Raw genomic sequence first — 20872 nt, forward strand, 5'->3', positions numbered from 1 at the left:
TAACCTAAGCATGTCTGAAGGAACAGTAGCCGTGTGAGTGATACACAGGCAGGAAAACCATACACTAGACATGGAGACGTGGCAGAGGACCAAACCGATGTGGCCCCTGGCTTATTGAGCAGTCTTAAGTCACAGCATGGGGAACACAGAGAGCCCCGACACAGTGACATTAGCAATACATCTCATTGTTCCTTACTGATTTAAAAACAAATCTGTAGCAATTGAAACTTGAGATAGAGATCACAAGACCTATGGCATAAATATAATGCCTGACTACTACTAGAAGGCTTACAGAACTCTTAGAAGCATTTATAATCTTTATGACAACGGACTGTACTATTGATTATAGTTTATACAGAACTATCCTTTATCAGAAAAGCTTAATTCAGCATATATATATAGAGCAAAAACCAAGACATTAGGTCAAAGGAATTGTCCAAGGAGCTCTGAGACAGCATTGTGTCGGAGCAAATCTGGGGAAGGGTACCAAAACATTTCTGCAGCATTGAAGGTCCCTCAAAACACAGTGGCCTCCATCATTCTTAAATGGAAAAAGTTTGGAACCACCAAGACACTTCCTAGAGCTGGCCGCCCAGCCAAACTGAGCAATCTGAGGAGAAGGGCCTTGGTCAGAGAGGTGACCAAGAACCCGATGGTCAATTTAGCAGAGCTCTAGAGTTCCTCTGTGGAGATGGGAGAACCTGCCAGAAGGAAAACCAACTCTGCAGCACTCCACCAATCAGGTCTTTATGGTAGAGAGGCCAGACGGAAGTCACTCCTCAGTAAAAGGAACATGACAGCCCACTTGGAGTTTGCCAAAAGGCACCTAAAGGACTCTCAGACTTTGAGAAACAAGATTCTCTGGTCTGATGAAACCAAGATTGAACTCTTTGGCCTGAATGCGTCTGGAGGAAACCTTGCACCATCCCTATGGTGAAGCATGGTGGTGGCAGCATCATGTTGTGGAGATGTTTTTCAGCGGCAGGGACTGGGAGACTAGTTTGGATCGAGGGAAAAATTAACAGAGCAAAGTACAGAGAGATCCTTGATGAAAACCTGCTCCAGAGGGCTCAGGACCTCAGACTGGGTCGAAGGTTCACCTTCCAACAGGACAACGACCCTAAGCACACATCGAAAACAACGCAGGAGTTGCTTCGGGACAAGTCTTTGAATGTCCTTGAGCAGCCCAGCCAGAGCCCGGACTTGAACCTGATCGAACATCTCTGGAGAGACCTGACAATTGCTGTGCAGCAACGCTCCCCATCCAACCTGCAACATCTTGAGAGGATCTGCAGAGACGATTGGGAGAAACTTCCCAAATACAGGTGTGCCAAGTTTGTAGCGTCATACCCAAGAAGACTCTAGGCTGTAATCGCTGCCAAAGGTACTTCAACAAACTCCTGAGTAAAGGGTCTGAATACTTATGTAAATGTGTTATTTCAGTTTTTATTTTTAATATATCTGCAAAAATTTAGATACATTTTTTTCTTTGTCATTATGGGGTATTGTGTGTAGATTGAAGAGGGTAAAAACAATTTCATAGATTTTAGAATAAGGCTGTAATGTAACAAAATGTGGAAAAAGGTGTCTGAATACTGAGGAGTGGCCAATGGCCGTGCAAGAAGGGGGTGGGGCGGGGAGAAGGGCGTAGGATTCTGGAAGGGTCCGTGTGTGTACTCAGCCAGGCCCAAAGGCACTTAGTAAAGCCCGGCCCCAAGCCAGCCATCTCCACTGTGTGTTTGCACAGGACATGCCACAGGAAGCTAAGACAACTGTTCGTGTTTGCCCAGCCTCGCCGACCCACTCTTAATACACCCGACAGCTGCATTTTTTCCACTCCGCCGACAGTTTGTTTATCGCTTTTCTACACATTTATCCTATGGAATCTGGGATCACTGGAATCGCTCGGACTTTCCAAGAAAATGCACATTGATATTGGAAGAAGTGAGTGTGGTAAGTGTGGTAAGATGTGTGTGGTAAGACGTTAAAAAGAGCACAAACTGCGGCCTCCACTTGCAAAGACAGGTATACAGTAACATAATGAAAATCTTTGGAGAGAAATCTGGTCAGTATCAGCTGTTGCTTGTAGCCTACCTGCTAATAAAATCTTACCACAGAGGAGACGGGTCTTGGTCTTATAAGAGCAGATAACACTTGTCGAGTTTGCTGCAAATTCTTGCCTCATCGTTTGGCCCTGGAATTGGGTTTGTGTCCCAAATGGCACTCTATTTCCTATATAGTGCATTACTTTTGACCAGAGCCCATAGTACACTATATTGGAAATGGGTTGCAATTTGGGATGCAGCCTTTGTCGGAGGCCTCGCTTTCTTATCACCAGACTGAACTAATAACTATTTTAGCTCCGTCACTCTGAAACGTCCCGATAATCACCAGAGATACAGTATCAGCCACGTCCAGACCATGTCAAACTTTCCACACTATGACCTGTCAAGTCTCCAAGAACTGTTTTTCCCCCCTTCTTCCCTCTCTTTCAATGTTTCATTTCCTGCCTGTAGCAAGCAATCACCAATCACCAACCACCAGCCATTCAACCTTTCAGAAAATGCAACTATGAGACTATAGGCGAGACACTGTATTCTTCCTGTCCTAGAACATTATGTGAAATAGGTTGGAATCCGGAGGTGTTACGCTGAGTGGTGTGTCGGAGTGTTGACAAGCACTGTCTGGCACGTATGATATACTAATGTGTTCCTTTGTTAGTTGGGCTGTGTCTTGAATAAAGCGTGCTAATTGCATTCTAGGACAGGTGAGAAATCCGAGGCAATGAAATAGGTCAACACCTCACACACACAGTATGCTCAGTATGCTTTCACTGTTATGTTACTCCGGGCTATATTTGGATTGTTGTTGAAAAACCAACTTAAGTAAAGATATCAAAATATTAAGATATCATCATGTTTATGATGTAGGTTGCATGAACGTTGCATTTGCCCGAGCAAACATTTTGCCAAAAAACTGAGAGGGATTTCAAACATTGTTAGAGAAAGGTTTGTGTTCTCGAATGGTAGCTAGGTGTGCTAACAGCAAAGGGCTGAACCTGTGAATGTCTCTTGCAGTGAAACACGGTCAGGGTTTTCCCCCTTCTCAATTCAAGTGAGTGAGGAAACAGTCAAGTCGCACAGAACAGATTCTCACCTCTTATTCACTCACTTTTTTCTCTCTTCTTTTTAGTCAGATCCATCAATCAGCATTTCATGCAGTTTGGGTTTGAACTAGAGGTCTTCACAGGTCCAAAACATTGGACCTGTTCCAAAATGGAATTGGGGCTTTCCCACCTGGATCCGATATGAATAAATGTTTGTTTTAAATATAGAGGCCCGTTCCGAACAGACCCGAGGACAACTAGACCTGATCCTTATAGACCTGGTTTATTAACCGGAGCAGCTGATAAAGCATGAAAGGAGGGAGAGGGGTACCGCTCTAGCAGGCTTGGGAGGGGCTGTACTGTGAGCGAGTGACATGGGAAGCAGGAAGGAGAGAGGGAGGGACAGCAACCAACCAAGCCGACTCAAAGCTATAAGTAGACTAATATCTGCCATAACTAGGTTATTTATCATCCAGTATGATTACATAGTACCTGTCTTGGACTGCAACAAACCAGGAGAAGCTAATTAGCTTCTGCTAACTGATTCTGCAGTGCAAGCGCTCTCTCTTCCTACAGTTACAAATAACAGAATATAAAGTAGCAGCCTGCCTACCTGATGGCTCTTGGTTGTTGTAGCCTATCCTTCTCCTTTAACTTTTAATTTATTTTCCGTCACTTTAATTTAATCTTCCATAAGTGGAATGGTATCAAATACATCCATTCCACTCACTCTGTTCTGGCCATTATTATGAGCCGTCCTCCCCTCAGCAGCCTCCTGTGATTAGAGATCTCCTAACTTTTGCCACACATGGAGCGAGGCCCAATGACTGTAGCCTATTACCGCTTATATGACTTATGATGGGCCAACAACAAGCTACACACAACACGCTCCACTCTCGTGAAAGGCAAGAGCAGCAGCATAAATTATCATATGTATCTCTCTCTCTACTGCAGCAGTCGCGTTCGAAACTGTAAGGGCCCTTTCGGAAAAGCCAGTTAAAACCCTAGAACGGTGACAATCATATCAGATCCGACCCAGACATTATTTAGGATTCTGGATCTGGACCCACTGTGGATTCGTGAAGACCTCTAGTTTGAATCACACGAAGTGCAGTAAAACAATAAATGTTTGTCTTTCAAGTCACTATCTGTGTTGGAACACATCTGTTGGCAAGGCTAATTTTGGTTTCCATATCGCTGAGAGACATTACTGACACGGTGGCTGAAAAATAAAGTTCCCCCCCAGGGCCATCGTAATGTAGAGGGGGAACGAAGTACATGTGGATGATGGGGGGGAGTCCGACAGGAGGCTTATCCCCCTCTGCAAGTTCGTACATTTAGTATTTTTCATACACCTGAAACAGCTTTTTCCTGCAATCTAGAGCCATAATAATTCTGCCTAATTCTGTCAATTTTAGTAAGCATATTAAGCATACCTCTTTACCTGGTGAATTGGCTTCTTTTTTGTTTAGCACTGTTTGGCAGAAAACCATTTCATGTTTGAAGGTAGAACTCCGCCTACCCGGCAGACCTAGAGCAAATCAAGTGCACATATAAGCCTACCGCTGACCAATCAGATAGCTCAGATCACTGTGCATGCACCGTTTTTAATATAGAGGAATATTTAACTTTCTCTGGTCATAGGAGTAACAAAATGAATTGGCGCATGAGGCAGAAATAATGCAGTGCGACTTCAATTTCGCCATCAGCTGGAAGACTGTGTCTCCTTTTCTCGGTAGAGACAACATACCTCTTGATGTATTTTGTTGTGTTGTGTTTGTTGTGTTCTCACCCATCTACACACAATAATACCACATAATAACAAAGTGAAAACATGTTTTTGGAAATGTTTGCAACATTTCAGGAAATTAAATACAGAAATATCTAATTTACATATGTATTCACAAACCCCTGAGTCAATACTTTTTTATAATAACCTTTGGCAGCGATTACAGCTGTGAGTATTTCTGGGTAAGTCTCTAAGAGCTTTCCAGACCTGGATTGTCCAACATTTGCATATTATTATTTTCAAAAACTGAACCAGGTTTTCTTCTTGGATTTTACCTGTGCTTAGCTGCTTTCTGTTAGTTTTTTTATTGATTACAAGCATACCGATAACATGATGCAGCCACCACTAGTCTTGAAAATATGGAGAGTGCTAATCAGTAATGTGTTGTATTGGATTTGCCCCAAACATAACACGTTGTATTCAGGACAAAAAGTGAATTGCTTTGCCACATTTTTTGCAGTATTACTTTAGTGCCTTGTTGCAAACAGGATGCATGTTTTGGAATATTTTTATTTTGTACAGGCTTCCTTCTTTTCACTCTGTAAGTTAGTTTCTTATTGTGGAGTTACTACTATGTTGTTGATCCATCCTCAGTTTTATCCTACTGTATCACAGCCATTACAGTAATGGTTAATAAAGTCACCATTGGCTTCATGGTGAAATCCCTGAGAGGTTTCCTTCCTCTTCGGCAACTGAGTTAGAAAATATGCCTGTATCTTTGTAGTGACTGGGTGTATTGATATACCATCCAAAGTGTAATTAATAACTTCACCATGTTCAAAGGTATATTCAATGTCCTTTTTTTTACCCATCTACCAATATGTGACCTTCTTTGCAAGGCATTGGAAAACCTCCCTGGTCTTTGTGGTTGAATCTGTGTTTAAAATGTACTGCTTGACTGAGGGACCTTACGGATAATTGTATATGTGGGGTACAGAGATGAGGTAGTCATTCAAAAATCATGTTAAACACTATTATTGAAATCAGAGTTAGTCGATGCAATTTATTATGTGGCTTTTTAAGGCAAATGTTTACTCCTGAACTTATTTAAGCTTGCCATAACAAAGGGGTTAAATAATTACTCACTCAAGACATTTCAGCTTTTCATTTTTAATTAATCATGTTTTTTTTGCAACAACCTCTTCCCATTTTGACATTATGGGATATTGTATGTAGGCCAGTGACAAAATCTAAATGTAATCATTTTTAAATTCAACAAAATGTGGGAAAAGTCAAGGAGCTGAAAACTTTCTGAAGGCATTGTAAAACATTTAAATACAATTTTCAAAATGGTCTGAGAAGAACAACATTGGCAGGGCAATTCAAGTATAGCCAGTAAGCAGTCATAATCTATTGTGCCTATAGCCTACTGCACAAATCTCATTGCTACAGAACTGTTTTAAATTGGTTAACGATGTATAGGCTTACATTTATTTATTTTTTATCCTGAGCGGTAGATCTCGGCTTGCATTTCCACTCAGAAAGTGATCTTGACTCAGGAAATGTTGGTGACCACTGGTCTAGGGGGTCTAGGCAATGACTCAAATGTAAAAAAAGAGGTGCCAGGAGTGCAGTCCAAACAAAGAGGTTTTTATTTAAGAAAAGGCTAATTAAATCCTTTGTGACTTTCACAAGGTTGGAATAATACAATTTTCAACTACTTAAGACATTGGCTCGAATCTAGGCTGTGGATTTAGATTTCGAGAAAATGAACAACTAAGGAAGAATTTTTCACCTGTCTCATTGACTTCTTAAACCCAAAACCTCGGCCTGGTCTGTTTGCTCTGTTTCACAAGCGTTCCCGAAAGTCTCGCAATCTTGCGCCTCTGGGTTTAGAAACTCTGTGCTGCAGTGTTGGCTGTGCCCCTGGAGGCATTACGAGGGACTGCAGCATTGGCGGTGCCCCTGGTGGCACGGTGGTGACGTGCAGTGTTGGCGGTGCCCCTGGCGGCACGGCGGGAGACACGGAAGCAGTGGTTGTGTTGCGGAGGTGCACTGCGGCAGCAGAGTTGGCTAAGCTTGGCCCTGCTGACTAAGCTTGGCCCTGATGACTAAGCTTGGCCCTTCTGACTAAGCTTGGCCCTGCTGGCTAGGCTTGGCCCTGCTGACTAAGCTTGGCGATTCTGACTAAGCTTGGCCCTGCTGACTAAGCTTGGCCCTGCTGACTAAGCTTGGCCCTTCTGACTAAGCTTGGCCCTTCTGACTAAGCTTGGCCCTGCTGACTAAGCTTGGCCCTTCTGACTAAGCTTGGCCCTTCTGACTAAGCTTGGCCCTGCTGACTAAGCTTGGCCCTGCTGACTAAGCTTGGCCCTGCTGGCTAGGCTTGGTCCTGCTGACTAAGCTTGGCCCTGCTGGCTAGGCTTGGCCCTTCTGCGCCACAGATGCACATTGATTCCTTAAGAACTGTTATGCCTTAGGAGTTTAGTACAACTGCCACACTGGTATTGTATCATAACCCTAAATATGCTTATCTGCATCTCCGCTAAAATCTGGGTAAAGTATTGAAAGGAATGTGAGTCCTATTCAGTACATTTAGTAATTGCTTGCTTTTCTAAAGTCTAGCAACCTTGCCAGCAGGCATGCCGGCTAAGATAGTTAGACAAGCTACTCTAACTTGATTGGTAGCCTGAAATGGCTTGGTTGCTAGTTATGAGGTTGGGAGATTGGGAGATTAGCTAGCTGTCTAGCTAAAGCCAACTTCATACAATTGCTAGGTGGCTAGTATTACTGAGGAACAACAAAACATGTTTGTTTATTTATTAATCAGAAGAAATCAATAGGCTAAATAGCTTGATCAAATTAATTTACAAACATACCTCCTGCCCATCACCGGCAGCTAAAATCAAATCAACCTCAACACTCTCTCTCCTTCTCCACCGACGATACTGTCTGCATGCACTAAAGTGTCTAGCATCCTGCCTAGCATATCTTTGCTCCATGGTGCACCTTGGAAGGACCCCCCCCCCACACACACACATCAGGAACAGGAGATCTTTAGATCAAGGGGCGGGAGGTCGGCACTACACTGTGTGTGCTTCAACAGCAATGACAAAAATGAGAGTTAATATGACTTTGCGAGGGGCAAGCATACAGGGGGGTCCAACACAAATCACCATGTAGAGCTTTAATTTCTTCTGTCATTACAGAATGTGACTATGATTCACTTACTGTGCAGCGGAGCTGTGATGATTATGCATGCAAATGATTTAAATGATCTATGCAAATGTGTCTTAATGCGTTACATCTTGAATTGTAATTAATCCCAATTAATGAATAGTACACTTTATGTACATATAAAGTGGCTAAAGCTATTGATATAACAAGAGTATTGTGTAGCAATCACAGAATACAATACACGGATATGTTTTACTCAATTACCAAAAGCAAACGGGTATGAATCTAATTTGGATGCAGGTGATAAACTAAAACTATTCTACCTATTTTGAGACATTTATTACATTAAACTTTGCAAACTGCCAATGCTTCAAATAGTGATGCCATGACACTAATGCTTCTAGTCAGGGCTAAAGCATGGAGAGCTGTGGGATTGCAGGCTGCAGCACCGTAGGCCTTGGCATTGTGTCTGTGTGGCTCTTTCTTCGGCAGGTTAAACTGGAGTCCAGGCTCAATCCCTTAGGACCCGATTCTTATTGACTGCAGGCATTACTGGATCCCTTTCCTATTGTTTATAGAGCCAGCAACCTTCCACAGTAAATGGCCTAGTCACAGTCACAGCCACTGTCTGTGACTAGTAATATGCCAGGTAGGCCTATATGAAAGCAGGACAGCTATCAATTAGGTTAACACTGGCACGGCATCGAAATAAAGGCAGGTTTGTTCTTTTTAGATGTCTTCTTTTTTTGCCCGTTCAAATGATGTGAAAGATATGAGAAGCACGTTGACGTAACCATCTCTCCTCCGTAACTGCTACTTTTCTCTCGTCCAAAAATATGATTGACTCGCTTAAAATGCATTACATTAAAAAAAGAAAAAAATATGAAACTGATCGCAGTTCCCCGTTGCTCCTTGTTGTTATTTGTTGTCGTGTTTTGAATAAATAAGTCATACCACAACGACGAGGGGAGGCTGGCTAGAAATCATTTTCCGAGGTAATGGTGTAGGCACTGTGTGGAAGGCAATTTCAGCTCAGCTTCCCCAGAGAATGGCTCTGTACTTATCATTAACTCAGAGATATAATCTGCTCCAGGCTACCTGATTCCCCCCCCCCCCCCCCATAACCTTTTGACATTGCCACTGCCGGCAACGTAAATAAAGAGATGCTCGGGCACATTGGAGGAGCGCCTGATTAATATCAGGAAGCGGTGACAACCATTCAACTAGTACAGAACATGAACGATTCGAATATAGTACATCCAGCGAATAGCCTACTGTACGAACTACCCCCAAATGTATCTGTACTTTTTTCATTTTACAATATTTTAGTTTGAGGTGGTTTTGGTTGATTTTGATGTACGGTGGCCTGTAGGAGTACTACCAGTGTCAGTGGAGCTACAGAATTATTTTTGTGTGTGCTATTCTGCCTGGCATTCCTTCAGTTACAGTATGCATGGGTTAACGCTTTTCCAGGGAGAATAGTAGTTCTTGCTCGGATTCGCCAGTCAGCAAAATGTATGAATGAGCGGTAAAACACCCAAGGCCGCTTACTTCCACTTAATTCACTTTTCTGTGTACAGAAGGTGGTAATGCTAGAATAACAATTTATTTTCTATTTCCATTAAGGTCACGTTACAAGAGAAGGGGAAGAAATAAGACATTCTGTGAGATTAAACATGAGAAAGACCACCCCCCACTGTGGTCATATTTTGGACTATTCCATCAACAATTGTATTATGTAGATATGGGTGAAATTGGAATGTCCCAAACGATAATAGGGGTTATGTATAGTTTTGTATCTGCCATATTTGTAAAAAGTAGTTAAACGATACTCAAATAGCATTGAGTACCTTGTGGTGGCTAATTGGGATTGAGGAAGTCGGCCTTAATCAGGGCAGTTCTTACTGTGTGGACTTCAGAGTGTACATTATATATGGTGTATGGAGGAAACACTGGAAAATTTGTACACCTGAGGCTTACTCCCATTAAATCATATGCTCCATAGATCTTGCCTCGAGGCATAACACCAATTAGAAATGCATGACACACACACACACACACACACACACACACACCACCACCAGAGAGTGTTACGACTAACAGAGCCACAAAACCTTTGTCCGTATACTTTTGTACACACTGTACTTACGTAGTGCAAATATGTACAGTACACTACATCGCCGCCACTGAATTTCCAATCCAACCCATCTAATTATATATCCGAGTCCCCTTTCTGACACATTGATGTTGGAGGAGGATCTGGGGAAAATTGGAGCAGCTAGCTAGATACAGTAATCTATCCAACTTCATTTCACAGAAGTGAGTCTGCCTCGGGGTATGCACAAGTCATAATACATTTGACAAATAGTCTCTCAACGAAACATGCATTTGTGAAGAAGTAGTGTCCCTTTAGCGCTGGTATGCGCCAAGTGTATGGAGCTACACTGAACAAACAATACACCCACTCATGGAGAAGAGAGAGAGAGGTGGAGAGATACAGAGAGGCTTCAAAAAGATTAGGAGAGAATCTGGGGCTAAAAGTGAGGATGACTCACGGCGAAGTGCAGTGACAATGTGTGCATCCCAAATGGCACCATATTCCCTATATAGTGCACTACTTTTGACCAGAGCCTTATGGGGGACCCTATAGGCCTTAGTCAAAAGTAGTGTACTATATAGGGAATAGGGTGCCATCTGAGACACTGCCAATGCAAGACAATGCAACTTGGAGAGATTTGAAAAGGCATAGGCCCAGAGAGTTGTTGGGAATACATATTGATGGGAATACATATAGTCGCATTTAGTCGCAAGTATCTCCTATCTTTTTGACTCTACACTGCTATGTTGTAGATTTGGTTCTCTTTTACTTCAGATGAATGCATTCAGTTGTACAACTGACTAGGTATCCCCCTTTCCCTTTTAAAACGTGCAATATACTATTGTTCATATGTTATTGTCTGGTTTCTAGAGAATGCTTGGGTTGTTCTAGATTGAGATCAGGATAGGGTCTAACGAGTTACTAGATAAGGCCTTTACTGTAGGTCTACTTAATAGATTCATTGTTCCACTAAAAACATACATGCATCTGTGCTGTTTAGAAATGGCATCATTGAATGCACCTCAAACTCAAATATTTGGGATGTTGGCCTAATCCTGGACTAAAAAGCATTTTCAGTGGAGATTCCCCATTGAGCTTGCTAGTGTCCAGGAAACCGCCCCATTATGTATTTGTGGAGGAGACAATGTGCCCCCCATCAGAGCCCTTGATATGGCTTGTCGATCCAGATCCATGAAATGCACCAATCACAAACCCAAACATCCAGATTCAGTTTACACATTTTACAAATCCTTTACATTCCTGACATTATTAACCCTATTTTGGCTTTTTGGTGTTTATGACTTGTACGTGTATCTGTACATTGCTGCCATTTTACCTGAGGCCTGGTTTATAGTAAACCAGCAGGAATGCAGACACCTCACTTTAGCACGTTAGCATGTTAGCTAGCACAGGAAGTAGCCTACAAGCTGTTTATACAGGATGGCCTGGTTTCCATAGCCACTTCCGGTTCAGCTGCAACACTGTAAGACATTATATCAGTCATAGTTAGGAGGGTCAATTCTATACAATTACTAAAATGCCTGTGATAACTCACTCCCATATGGTAGTCTCATAGACAGCACACATCTACAGTTTCATAAGTGTTAAAAGATTGATCCAAACGTGAACTGTCATAAAAAAATATATATTCGTTTTGCCACTTAAGGTGCACTGTGACAGTGCACAGATAGTGTGTCACAATGTACAGTGTGGACACGCGTCAATTTAGTAATGCCAAGGCTTTATGATGCTCTCCATGGAACCTAACCCCATCTCCTATTACCCAACATAGCAAAATGAGTGCAAACAAGAGTTCATTGAATCATGGGGCCCAAATCATAGAAAGGCAATCCACATTTGATCTTAAAGGACTACAAGTGTGTGGCAGTGCAAACGGATTAAAAAACAACATTATATTGCTAAGAAGAATAGCTATCAGATACAGCCTTATGCTAGGCAAACACAATTCATTCATATCATCCACTATCTGGGAGCACGTAGCTTTGTATTTGCTGACAAAATGTTTACATAACTTTTACATTGACCACAGCATTGACAGGCAGCCAGATTCGATCAACTGTCAACTGGTGCGGGACATAATGGATAGCAAAATCCAGATGCCTCTGAGCCATCACTGGCTTCAATATAAACAAAACTTTATCGTGGTGTTGTTTATATAAAGAAGACTTGTGCTATAAGTTGCTTCAATATCAAACATGATATAACATCGGTAGCCTATAAATGGAGAGCATTGGGCCAAACGGAAAGTTATTTATATTTTTTAAGTTTTGAGATCTGATTATGCTTTCTGTTTGACTGGGGAAATCTGATAATAACAGAGCTCATAGACAAACTGGACCAGTATTGCGAAACAATATCATTGCCACTGCTGTCTACATAAGCTTCATGCTTTTTTAAATTCAAAATATGGCGAGCTACTTCTGGTGACATTATTGTATAATCTAATTACAAAATTAAGGCATTTATAAACATATACTCAATCGTATTTTATAACTGGTAGTTCTTTCTGTGAGCAAAACACTGTCCTGTCGGCTATAGTACGAGGCTAGAAATTCTCAGGCTGGCATAACTGTTTGCAAAGGGAACAAATAAGGAAGCGGACGTAAGTAATGTACACACGATAAATTCGAATCTAGACTAAAAACAAGAGGAAGAATGTTTGGAATACGTTCAAGATGTTGTGGAAAAAATGTGCCTATGTGAGCTCGATGCGGTATAGGCGAATGCGTAATATGGAACATATGGATAGACGCAAACGCACACATGGCGAACCAATCATGCATTTTACAATGTGGGATAAAAATAATGTCTCATAAATGTTTGGCTTCAATTGCTTTGTTCGTTTTTTAGCTTTCCTCCACCCAGTAACTGTTGAGAGAAACTTTGCCAGCAGGTGCAGTTTTTATCCCAAGGGCAATAAACTCATTAGGAAGAGTTCCCATTTCTGCTTCAATCAAATATGATTACTTGTCATGGATATCATACATCCATGTACATATAGCCTATGAATATGTGAGATAAAGGATAAATAGATGCGAAAAGGATAATAGTAGGCAAAGCGTTCACATATTGCGTTACCAGTAGCCTACCATTGGCTATAAGACATATAGGCTAGTCTACCCTAAACATAGTGAATTCCCATTGTGTATCATGATGGTTATTCTGATTATTTCTTATTATGTGTAAATGTGTTATGCAGAGTGGCTTTGGTATGAATTAGTCATTGTTACTTTTACCATGTGGAGAATGCAGTTATTACCTATTGTGTAAAAAAGGTCATGAAATAAAATAATGTTCTTCCGCAGGGAAAAACTTAGGCGTAATTTTGCATGAATTATGAGCAGTTGAAAGTAAACCTGAAAACTGTGAGCAATTACGTCCGTATTCAAATACAATTTAGCTATTCGTTTGCGCTGGATAGGATAGGCACCGTACGCACCGCATTTCTGCATGGGACTTTACAGCACCGCGCCTTTACCTACAATTTATATATACAGTGAAAGGTTTCGCAACTTGCTCATAGCAATACACCTTTTGGGGTAACATCTCCGATGATGTCAACTTCCAAATAGTTACTGCGGAGCAGTAGGCTACAAAGACGCAGGAAAGTTTCAGGAAATGCATTAGTCTCAATTATGAAATGTTCTTTGAAGGCTGTATGGAATGCATATCATGATACTATATTTCAGATGAAGTAACATTTGTCAATATGCATGGTTGATAAATGTAGTATAGCCGCATGCAACACATTTTGCGCAACTGAAAAAAAAGATGCAACATCAATCTAAATGTATCGCCTTACAAATGAGTATTTAACAGTAATTACCTTGTTGCAGTGATAATAGTCCAAAGAGGTCAGGCAACTTGAATCAGTTGGCAATGTACATGAGCCCACGCTTGAAGGGGGTGCTGGATAAAATCTCACGTCCATCTCAGGGTCCGCAAGACTGACGGCATGAAAGCAGCGCCAATGCCTGTGACTCTCTCTCTCTATATATCTATATATCTATCTCTCTCTCTCCCTATTTCTCTCTCTCTCGCTCTCTCTACTGTTTTACCAAACAAAAAGAAACAGAAGGCTTGAAAGAAAAAGGGGTTGATTCTCTCAAAACACTCTCTCCTCACATCCGCTGGTGCTCTCACTTCAACGCTATCAAGCTTCTGCAATGATGCTCTATCGATAAATACATATATTTGTGTTCGCAGCAGGAAAAATACTCTCAAAGTTCACTTTGCGGAAAAAACGTAGATGTTTCAGCAACTAAACATGAACCAACGTTGACTGAAATTGTTTACAGCAACTCAGCATCAACGCTGCATGCAAAAGATGTAGCCCAAATAGTTCTATGTTCTCCCAAAAACGTTCGGCTGTTTCTATTTTCCAGTCGCGCGCTCACTCCCTGTCTGCTTTGTCATGTAGGAGTGTTTATCCATGTGTTCACTTCGAGTTATAGTTCGACTACTTCTTTCCATACCGAATGCCATGCGACCTCTACCGATAACAGAGGGAATAGGGGGAGAAAAAGAGAAAGAGCAAGATGAAGGGGGAGGGGAGATACAGTATCAGGCTGATTGACAACCGATCCAGTTCCACTGCGGTTCGGAGAAATCAGAGTTTATGGAGATGCTGTAGCTATGAAGACATAGCCAGACGATTCGGATAGCCTACCTAACGGCCAATTTATAGGGCTCTCTATAGGCTAAGTTACTGTTATAGATATTGACCCCAACATCCTGTTTACTTTACTTTTAAGACTAGTAATACGTTAAATGGTAATAGGGACAAGTGCAGCTATTTTTGCAACAACAACAAAACGGGTTGGACATTTCTTAACACGCTCATGGGCCGCTTCCGCGTCGCTTCTCTGGCTCTTTTTTTTAAACCAAAATATGAAATGTTCTCCCGCGAGACCAGCCCATGCACCTGCTTTATTGCCAGGCCGTTTTTTGTTCATCCTTTAGCTTTCCATGGACCATGGGTAACTACTGCTGAAGTGTAGAGATTCTGTGTATTATAGTTTGTTTGTCAATGTCAATGTCCAATTGCCAGAACTACAAACAGGTTTCTCAGTTAACTCAGTACTATATATCATTGGCTGTGTTTACACCTATGTATCAATGGCTGTGTTTACACAGGCAGCCCAAATCTGATGTTTTGTACAAAATACCAATTAGTGGAAAAGATCAGACACTGTAGATCTACATAGTAGCCTACCTTCCCTTTGTGGAGTCAAGAGTCTACTCTTGATACAGAAAATTAGGACCATTGTAAATTTGGTGTTCTATATCTATGTATTTACCGTGGCAATACAAATGTAGCAACACTTAGATTCAGCAAGATAAAGGTACAAATTTCAGTAGCTTCATTATGTCACTCAAAACATGATGCTGTGTTAAGTGTTGGATTAGGGGAGACGAATCTGGTTTATCTGGGGACCTCGTGTTTTTTTCCATTCTTCACTGTCCGTCTTTGACGAACTTGGGTCACAGTGAATTTAAGCACCGAATGAGCACTAAATGCAGTTGATCGTGATGGATATAGTTTAGGTTTGACACAGAAGAGAAATCATATGTGATGGTGTCTAACATTTATAGAAAGACAGGTTGATTGTGAACTGATTAACACTGACAACCTTCTAACTGCAACAAGGCCCGACGTAACGTGGTACTTTACTCAATAGAACGTTTTCTGGACACAATTGTTTCACACATCAATATTCTGTTTTCTGCCAAATTGTGATAGATATTTTGATGATGAGTCAATCAGTAGTAAACTCAGCAAAAAAAAAAAGAAACGTCCTCTCGCTGTCAACTGCGTTTCTTTTCAGCAAACTTAACATGTGTAGATATTTGTATGAACATAACAAGATTCAACAACTGAGACATAAACTGAACAGGTTCCACAGACATGTGGCTAACAGAAATTGAATAATGTGTCCCTGAACAAAGGGGGGGGGGGGGGGGGGGGGGGGGGTCAAAATCAAAAGTAACAGTCAGTATCTGGTGTGGCCACCAGCATTAAGTACTGCAGTGCATTTCCTCCTCATGGACTGCACCAGGTTTGCCTGGTCTTGCTGTGAGATGTTACCCCACTCTTCCACTAAGGCACCTGCAAGTTTCCGGACATTTCTGGGGGTGAATGGCCCTAGCCCTCACCTTCTGATCCAACAGGTCCCAAACGTGCTTAATCCGACCGTCACCCCTGCTGAGACAAAACCGCGACTCGTCAGTGAAGAGCACTTTTTGCCAGTCCTGTCGGGTCCAGCGATGGTGGGTTTGTACCCATAGGCAACGTTGTTGCCGGTGATGTCTGGTGAGGACCTGCCTTACAACAGGCCTACAAGGCCTCAGTCCAGCCTCTCTCAGCCTATTGTGGACAGTCTGAGCACTGATGGAGTGATTGTGCATTCCTGGTGTAACTCTGGCAGTTGTTGTTGCCATCCTGTACCTGTCCCGCAGGTGTGATGTTCTGATATACCGATCCTGTGCAGGTGCTGTTACAGGTGGTCTGTCACTGCGAGGACGATCAGCTGTCCGTCCTGTCTCCCTGTAGCGCTGTCTTAGACGTCTCACAGTATGGACATTACAATTTATTGCCCTGGCCACATCTGCAGTCCTCATGCCTTCTTGCTTTCTTTTGGTGTTTTTCAGAGTCAGTAGAAAGGTCTCTTTAGTGTTCTAAGTTTTCATAACTGTGACCTTAATTTCCAACCGTCTGTAAGCTGTTAGTGTCTTAGATGACCGTTCCACAGGTGCATGTTCATGAATTGTTTATGGTTCATTGAACAAGCATGGGAAACAGTGTTTAAACCCTTTACAATGAAGATCTGTGAAGTTATTTAGATTTTTTTACGAATTATCTTTGAGAGACAGTGTCCTGAAAAAGGGATGTTTCTTTTTTTGCTGAGTTTATATGTATTTTATTTGAAGAGTCTACTTGCAAAAACTGTGATATGTGGGAAGTCGCTCTGGATAGGATTGTCTGCTAAATTACAAAATAAAAAAATATGAAATTGGTTAGATTGGTAGAAAAAAGCGAGACATAAAAGGGCAGCAGATCTCCCAGTGAGCCTTTGCATAGCCATGCAATTCAATTCAACAAGCGGCTTTCACTGAGAATACAGTAGATGTCCTTTTCTCTCAGAGTCCCTATATCCTCCGGAGTGTTGATAGATATGACCTGGGAGATAATACAGCAATGGCATTGCAACACCTCAGCACTGACCCTGCCACACATCCCTGGTCCAACCTAGCCCATCCACACAGCCGACAAAACAGGATGAAAACATTGCATGCTCACATCCTTAAAAAGCAACCGAGAGGAAAAATAACATCACTTACAGCTAAGTGTTTATCTTGCTCTCCCTCACTCTAAGAATAAAAAACAACAAGAAAAAACTACCCTGTGTGCATGTGTGTGTACGTATGTGCATTTGTGTGCCTCCATTCAGGTGTGTGTGTGTTTCTGTGTGCCTGCATCTGTGTGTGTGGACGGGAGTGAACTCTCATTGTCATCACAGTGGGTGACTTGTTGCCCCCCCCTCCCCTTAGGAACAGGCCTTCATCAGTATGGCTATTACTCAGCGTGGTGGCACAGGCCCTGGGGTGCGAACTTGTTTAATACCAGCGACAGATGGGTCGCTCAGTGGGCATGCCGAGCTCGCCTACTATTGGCTGCAGCTAGCTCTAGCCATTGGCGAGGCTAGCTCTAGCGACTCAGGCCAGCGCAGGGGTTAACTGGCACAGGGATACCAAATGGCTTCAAGGCAATGGAATGTGTAGTGCCCCAGCATCACTCACTACTAGCCTGGGAGAGAAAGAGAGAGAGAGAGAGAGAGAGAAAGAGAGAGAGAGTCAGAAAGTCTATGTGAAGAGAGAGAGTGAGAGAGAGAGAGAAAGAGAAAAAGTGAGGAGAGGGAGAGGAAGAGAGAGAACCCATCCCGTATGGCCACTGAACTCTAAAAACGTGTTTTATTTAAGAACAATTGATGGAGGATGGGTTCCTCCCCAACAACGGAAACTAATTATTACCACAACTTAATTTTCCTTTAATTACCAGCACTGTGGCAGTTAGCGGCAGAACAAACGCAGTCCCATTTTTATTGCCTCGATAAGAGCTGAGGCTGTCATTAGGAAATAGTAAAAAATTAAATATGGCCCGTTAAAGGATAGCACATTGTATTTTGGATGATGTCAGCATTTCGTTTCTGATTCTGTCTCTTAATAGATTTGAACCTGAGCATATATAACTTTCTTTTTTATTTCCCAGGTCCAGTTTGAAATAACTTTAGATGAAACGTTCACATTCTGTGAAGATTAAGAAGTCAAAATGACTTTAAGTTCTAGAAAGCAAAGTCTAATAAGTGTTCACAAATACAAGAAAACGAATAAATAAAGTGTAAAGTAATACATTATGCATATGAGTAGTGCTTCATTTTACAGCCTGGTTTAAACTGGTATTTACATGGTATAACATTTAACTAAGAAACTACACTTCAACTGATAATAATCTCTCTTAGATGACTGTAGCTAATTCAGGTAAGCTGTAGCTTTCTCGTTGGTTTACCTAATGTGTGACCCTTTCATCTGTAACAAATAAGCAGCGTTATGCAAGTGTTATTTAATGCCATGATGATAAGACCATCAGTACCCTCGGTGGTTATTAGAGCTGAAGTTGTCAAGATGCAGTTGCATCACCGGCTACTTCCTCCTATCAGAGGGTTCACCTGTCTTACTGCATCTTAAGTATTTATAACCCATTCTCTTATAGACTTAAGTTGAGCAATCACTGACAGTTTCAGCTCTGAAGGTCAAGAGAAATAACGTAGGCACTTCTCAACTTAAGCGTATGAGAAAATGGTTATAAATACTTACATTATTTTCCATCTCTTAACATAATGGTGTACTTATTTTGCAGAGGCCGTATTCATTTACGAACAGGCCCGACTTAATTTTGAATGTTCCGTTCAATTACCTTTTACTTTGCGATAATCTATTAGTTATCTAAACAGTGATCCCACATTTGGCTGTATATTGCCATAAATGGCTGTTTGAAATACAGCAAACAGCCCAATGGTAAACAGGAAATACTTCAAAGGCTCCATTAGGCAAGGCAATGAGTCACTAATGATCAGAATCTGCAGTGAAAGCCTTATTTCACTGTAATTCACAGTACATGTATGGCATTCAAGCACACTTTCCCTCCATGCTCAAAACCAGCACTGTTATTCAAAGAAGTTATAATTGTAAATCCTGTATACTGAAGGGAATGTGATTTTCAAAATGACACAGTGAATGGACACGGATGTAAATGGATCTATTACATATCTTTGAGTGACTTTGATTAAATTCAACATCATGCCCATGTGTTATAATCAGTGCATAAATATAATTAATGCATGTTTAGTTTTTTTACTTCTTTGACCTAAGTAGTTTTTGTTCAAGCCTGGTATAATAGTAGAATGTAAAAAGATCAGGGGGTTGAAATAGTGTATTGGTGAAATGTTAAAAGGCTCTTGATTGACAGTCAAGAGACTTAACATTTCACCAATACAGTATTTCGAACCCCTCGTCTTTTTACATTCTACTATTATACCAGACGCACGTCCCTTGTAATACAAGGGTAGTGGGTTCGATTCCCGGGACCACCCACTCAGATAGAAGAGTTAAATGGATTGTTCAGCTATTTTGTATATTTGCTTCCTTACCTTGAAAGAAGTCTATGAACAAGGAGTGCCTGGAATCCACACACATAAGCGATATTAGCATTCTTTGCACCATTTGGTAACAGTAGATTCCTTTCAACGTAAGGAAACAAGTATCAAAATATGCAAAATCACTGGACTAACCCTTTAACTCTTCTATCTGAGTGGGCAGTGTCAATCAAGAGACTTTCAGAATTTCACCATAGCATTAACTCCACGCTACATTGATGTAGCGCCCCATCAGAGAGCAGGTTAGGGTTTTTGTTGTCATGAATCTTGTTCTGAAGGCAGCTCTGCAGTGTGGTCATTATCTGGTACAGCCACAAAGTAATACAATCAGATATTAAACCTAACCTTAACTACATTGCTAACAATAATGCCTAACCCTAACCTTAAATTAAGACAAAAAGGCACATGTTTTTTTCATGAATTTTTTACAATAGACCTATAGCCAATTTTGGTCCATTTAGCAGAAATCACTCAGTTCTGCCTCCACTGCAAGATTCGGGACTATAAACGTCAACCTGCCATTAGAGCAGCTGCAACTATAGCTAGCAGCTGGAATCAATGAGAGTGAATGAATAGGTTTGTGCTTCTGCTAGCCCATCTACATGGGGGCTCATCTCTTTGTTCAAGTAATTTTCAGATTCATTCTTCAGCACCTCATCTCAGTCTCTGAATCTGATTACAATGACTATGAACAAAGTCTGCGACTTTATGAAGATTATTGTATACCTTATACAACAAATGATAATCATTCATATACCAGGCAGGTTTAAATGAAAAAAAGTACAGATGTAGGATCTAAATTTGTCATCCTTTGTAGTTCAGTTAGTAGAGCATGGTACTTGTAACGCCACGTCTGTTGCTGCACTATTATTTTCCTGCTGTAGGAAACTGGCTCAAATCTGTACAATCAAACATCATTACGTATAATAATCAGTACATTATGATTAAAATATTGTCTATGTCCATTGACCAGGTATGTGTATACTATGCAAGTGTTAACCAATATCTATAATGGGAGCGCCAGAAGCTAA

The 20872-nt window shown here is 41.4% G+C and overlaps 1 protein-coding gene across 3 annotated transcripts in view; it reads right to left on the reverse strand.

Annotated features, from left to right (window-relative positions):
• LOC110493905 (TOX high mobility group box family member 2) overlaps positions 1–14603 on the reverse strand; it is a 142332-nt gene extending 127729 nt beyond the window's left edge. For 2 of the 3 annotated variants that reach the window (XM_021568496.2, XM_021568497.2), the window contains exon 1: positions 13955–14603. In XM_021568496.2, coding sequence (XP_021424171.1) covers positions 13955–14059 — 105 coding nt within the window. In that variant the 5' untranslated portion in view covers positions 14060–14603. The remainder of the gene's footprint in view (positions 1–13954) is intronic. The other variant, XM_021568495.2, reaches the window with a different exon arrangement.
• Between the last annotated feature and the right edge of the window lie 6269 nt (positions 14604–20872).

This window comes from Oncorhynchus mykiss, chromosome 17, assembly GCF_013265735.2.
Source record: "Oncorhynchus mykiss isolate Arlee chromosome 17, USDA_OmykA_1.1, whole genome shotgun sequence".
Classification (NCBI taxonomy): domain Eukaryota; kingdom Metazoa; phylum Chordata; class Actinopteri; order Salmoniformes; family Salmonidae; genus Oncorhynchus; species Oncorhynchus mykiss.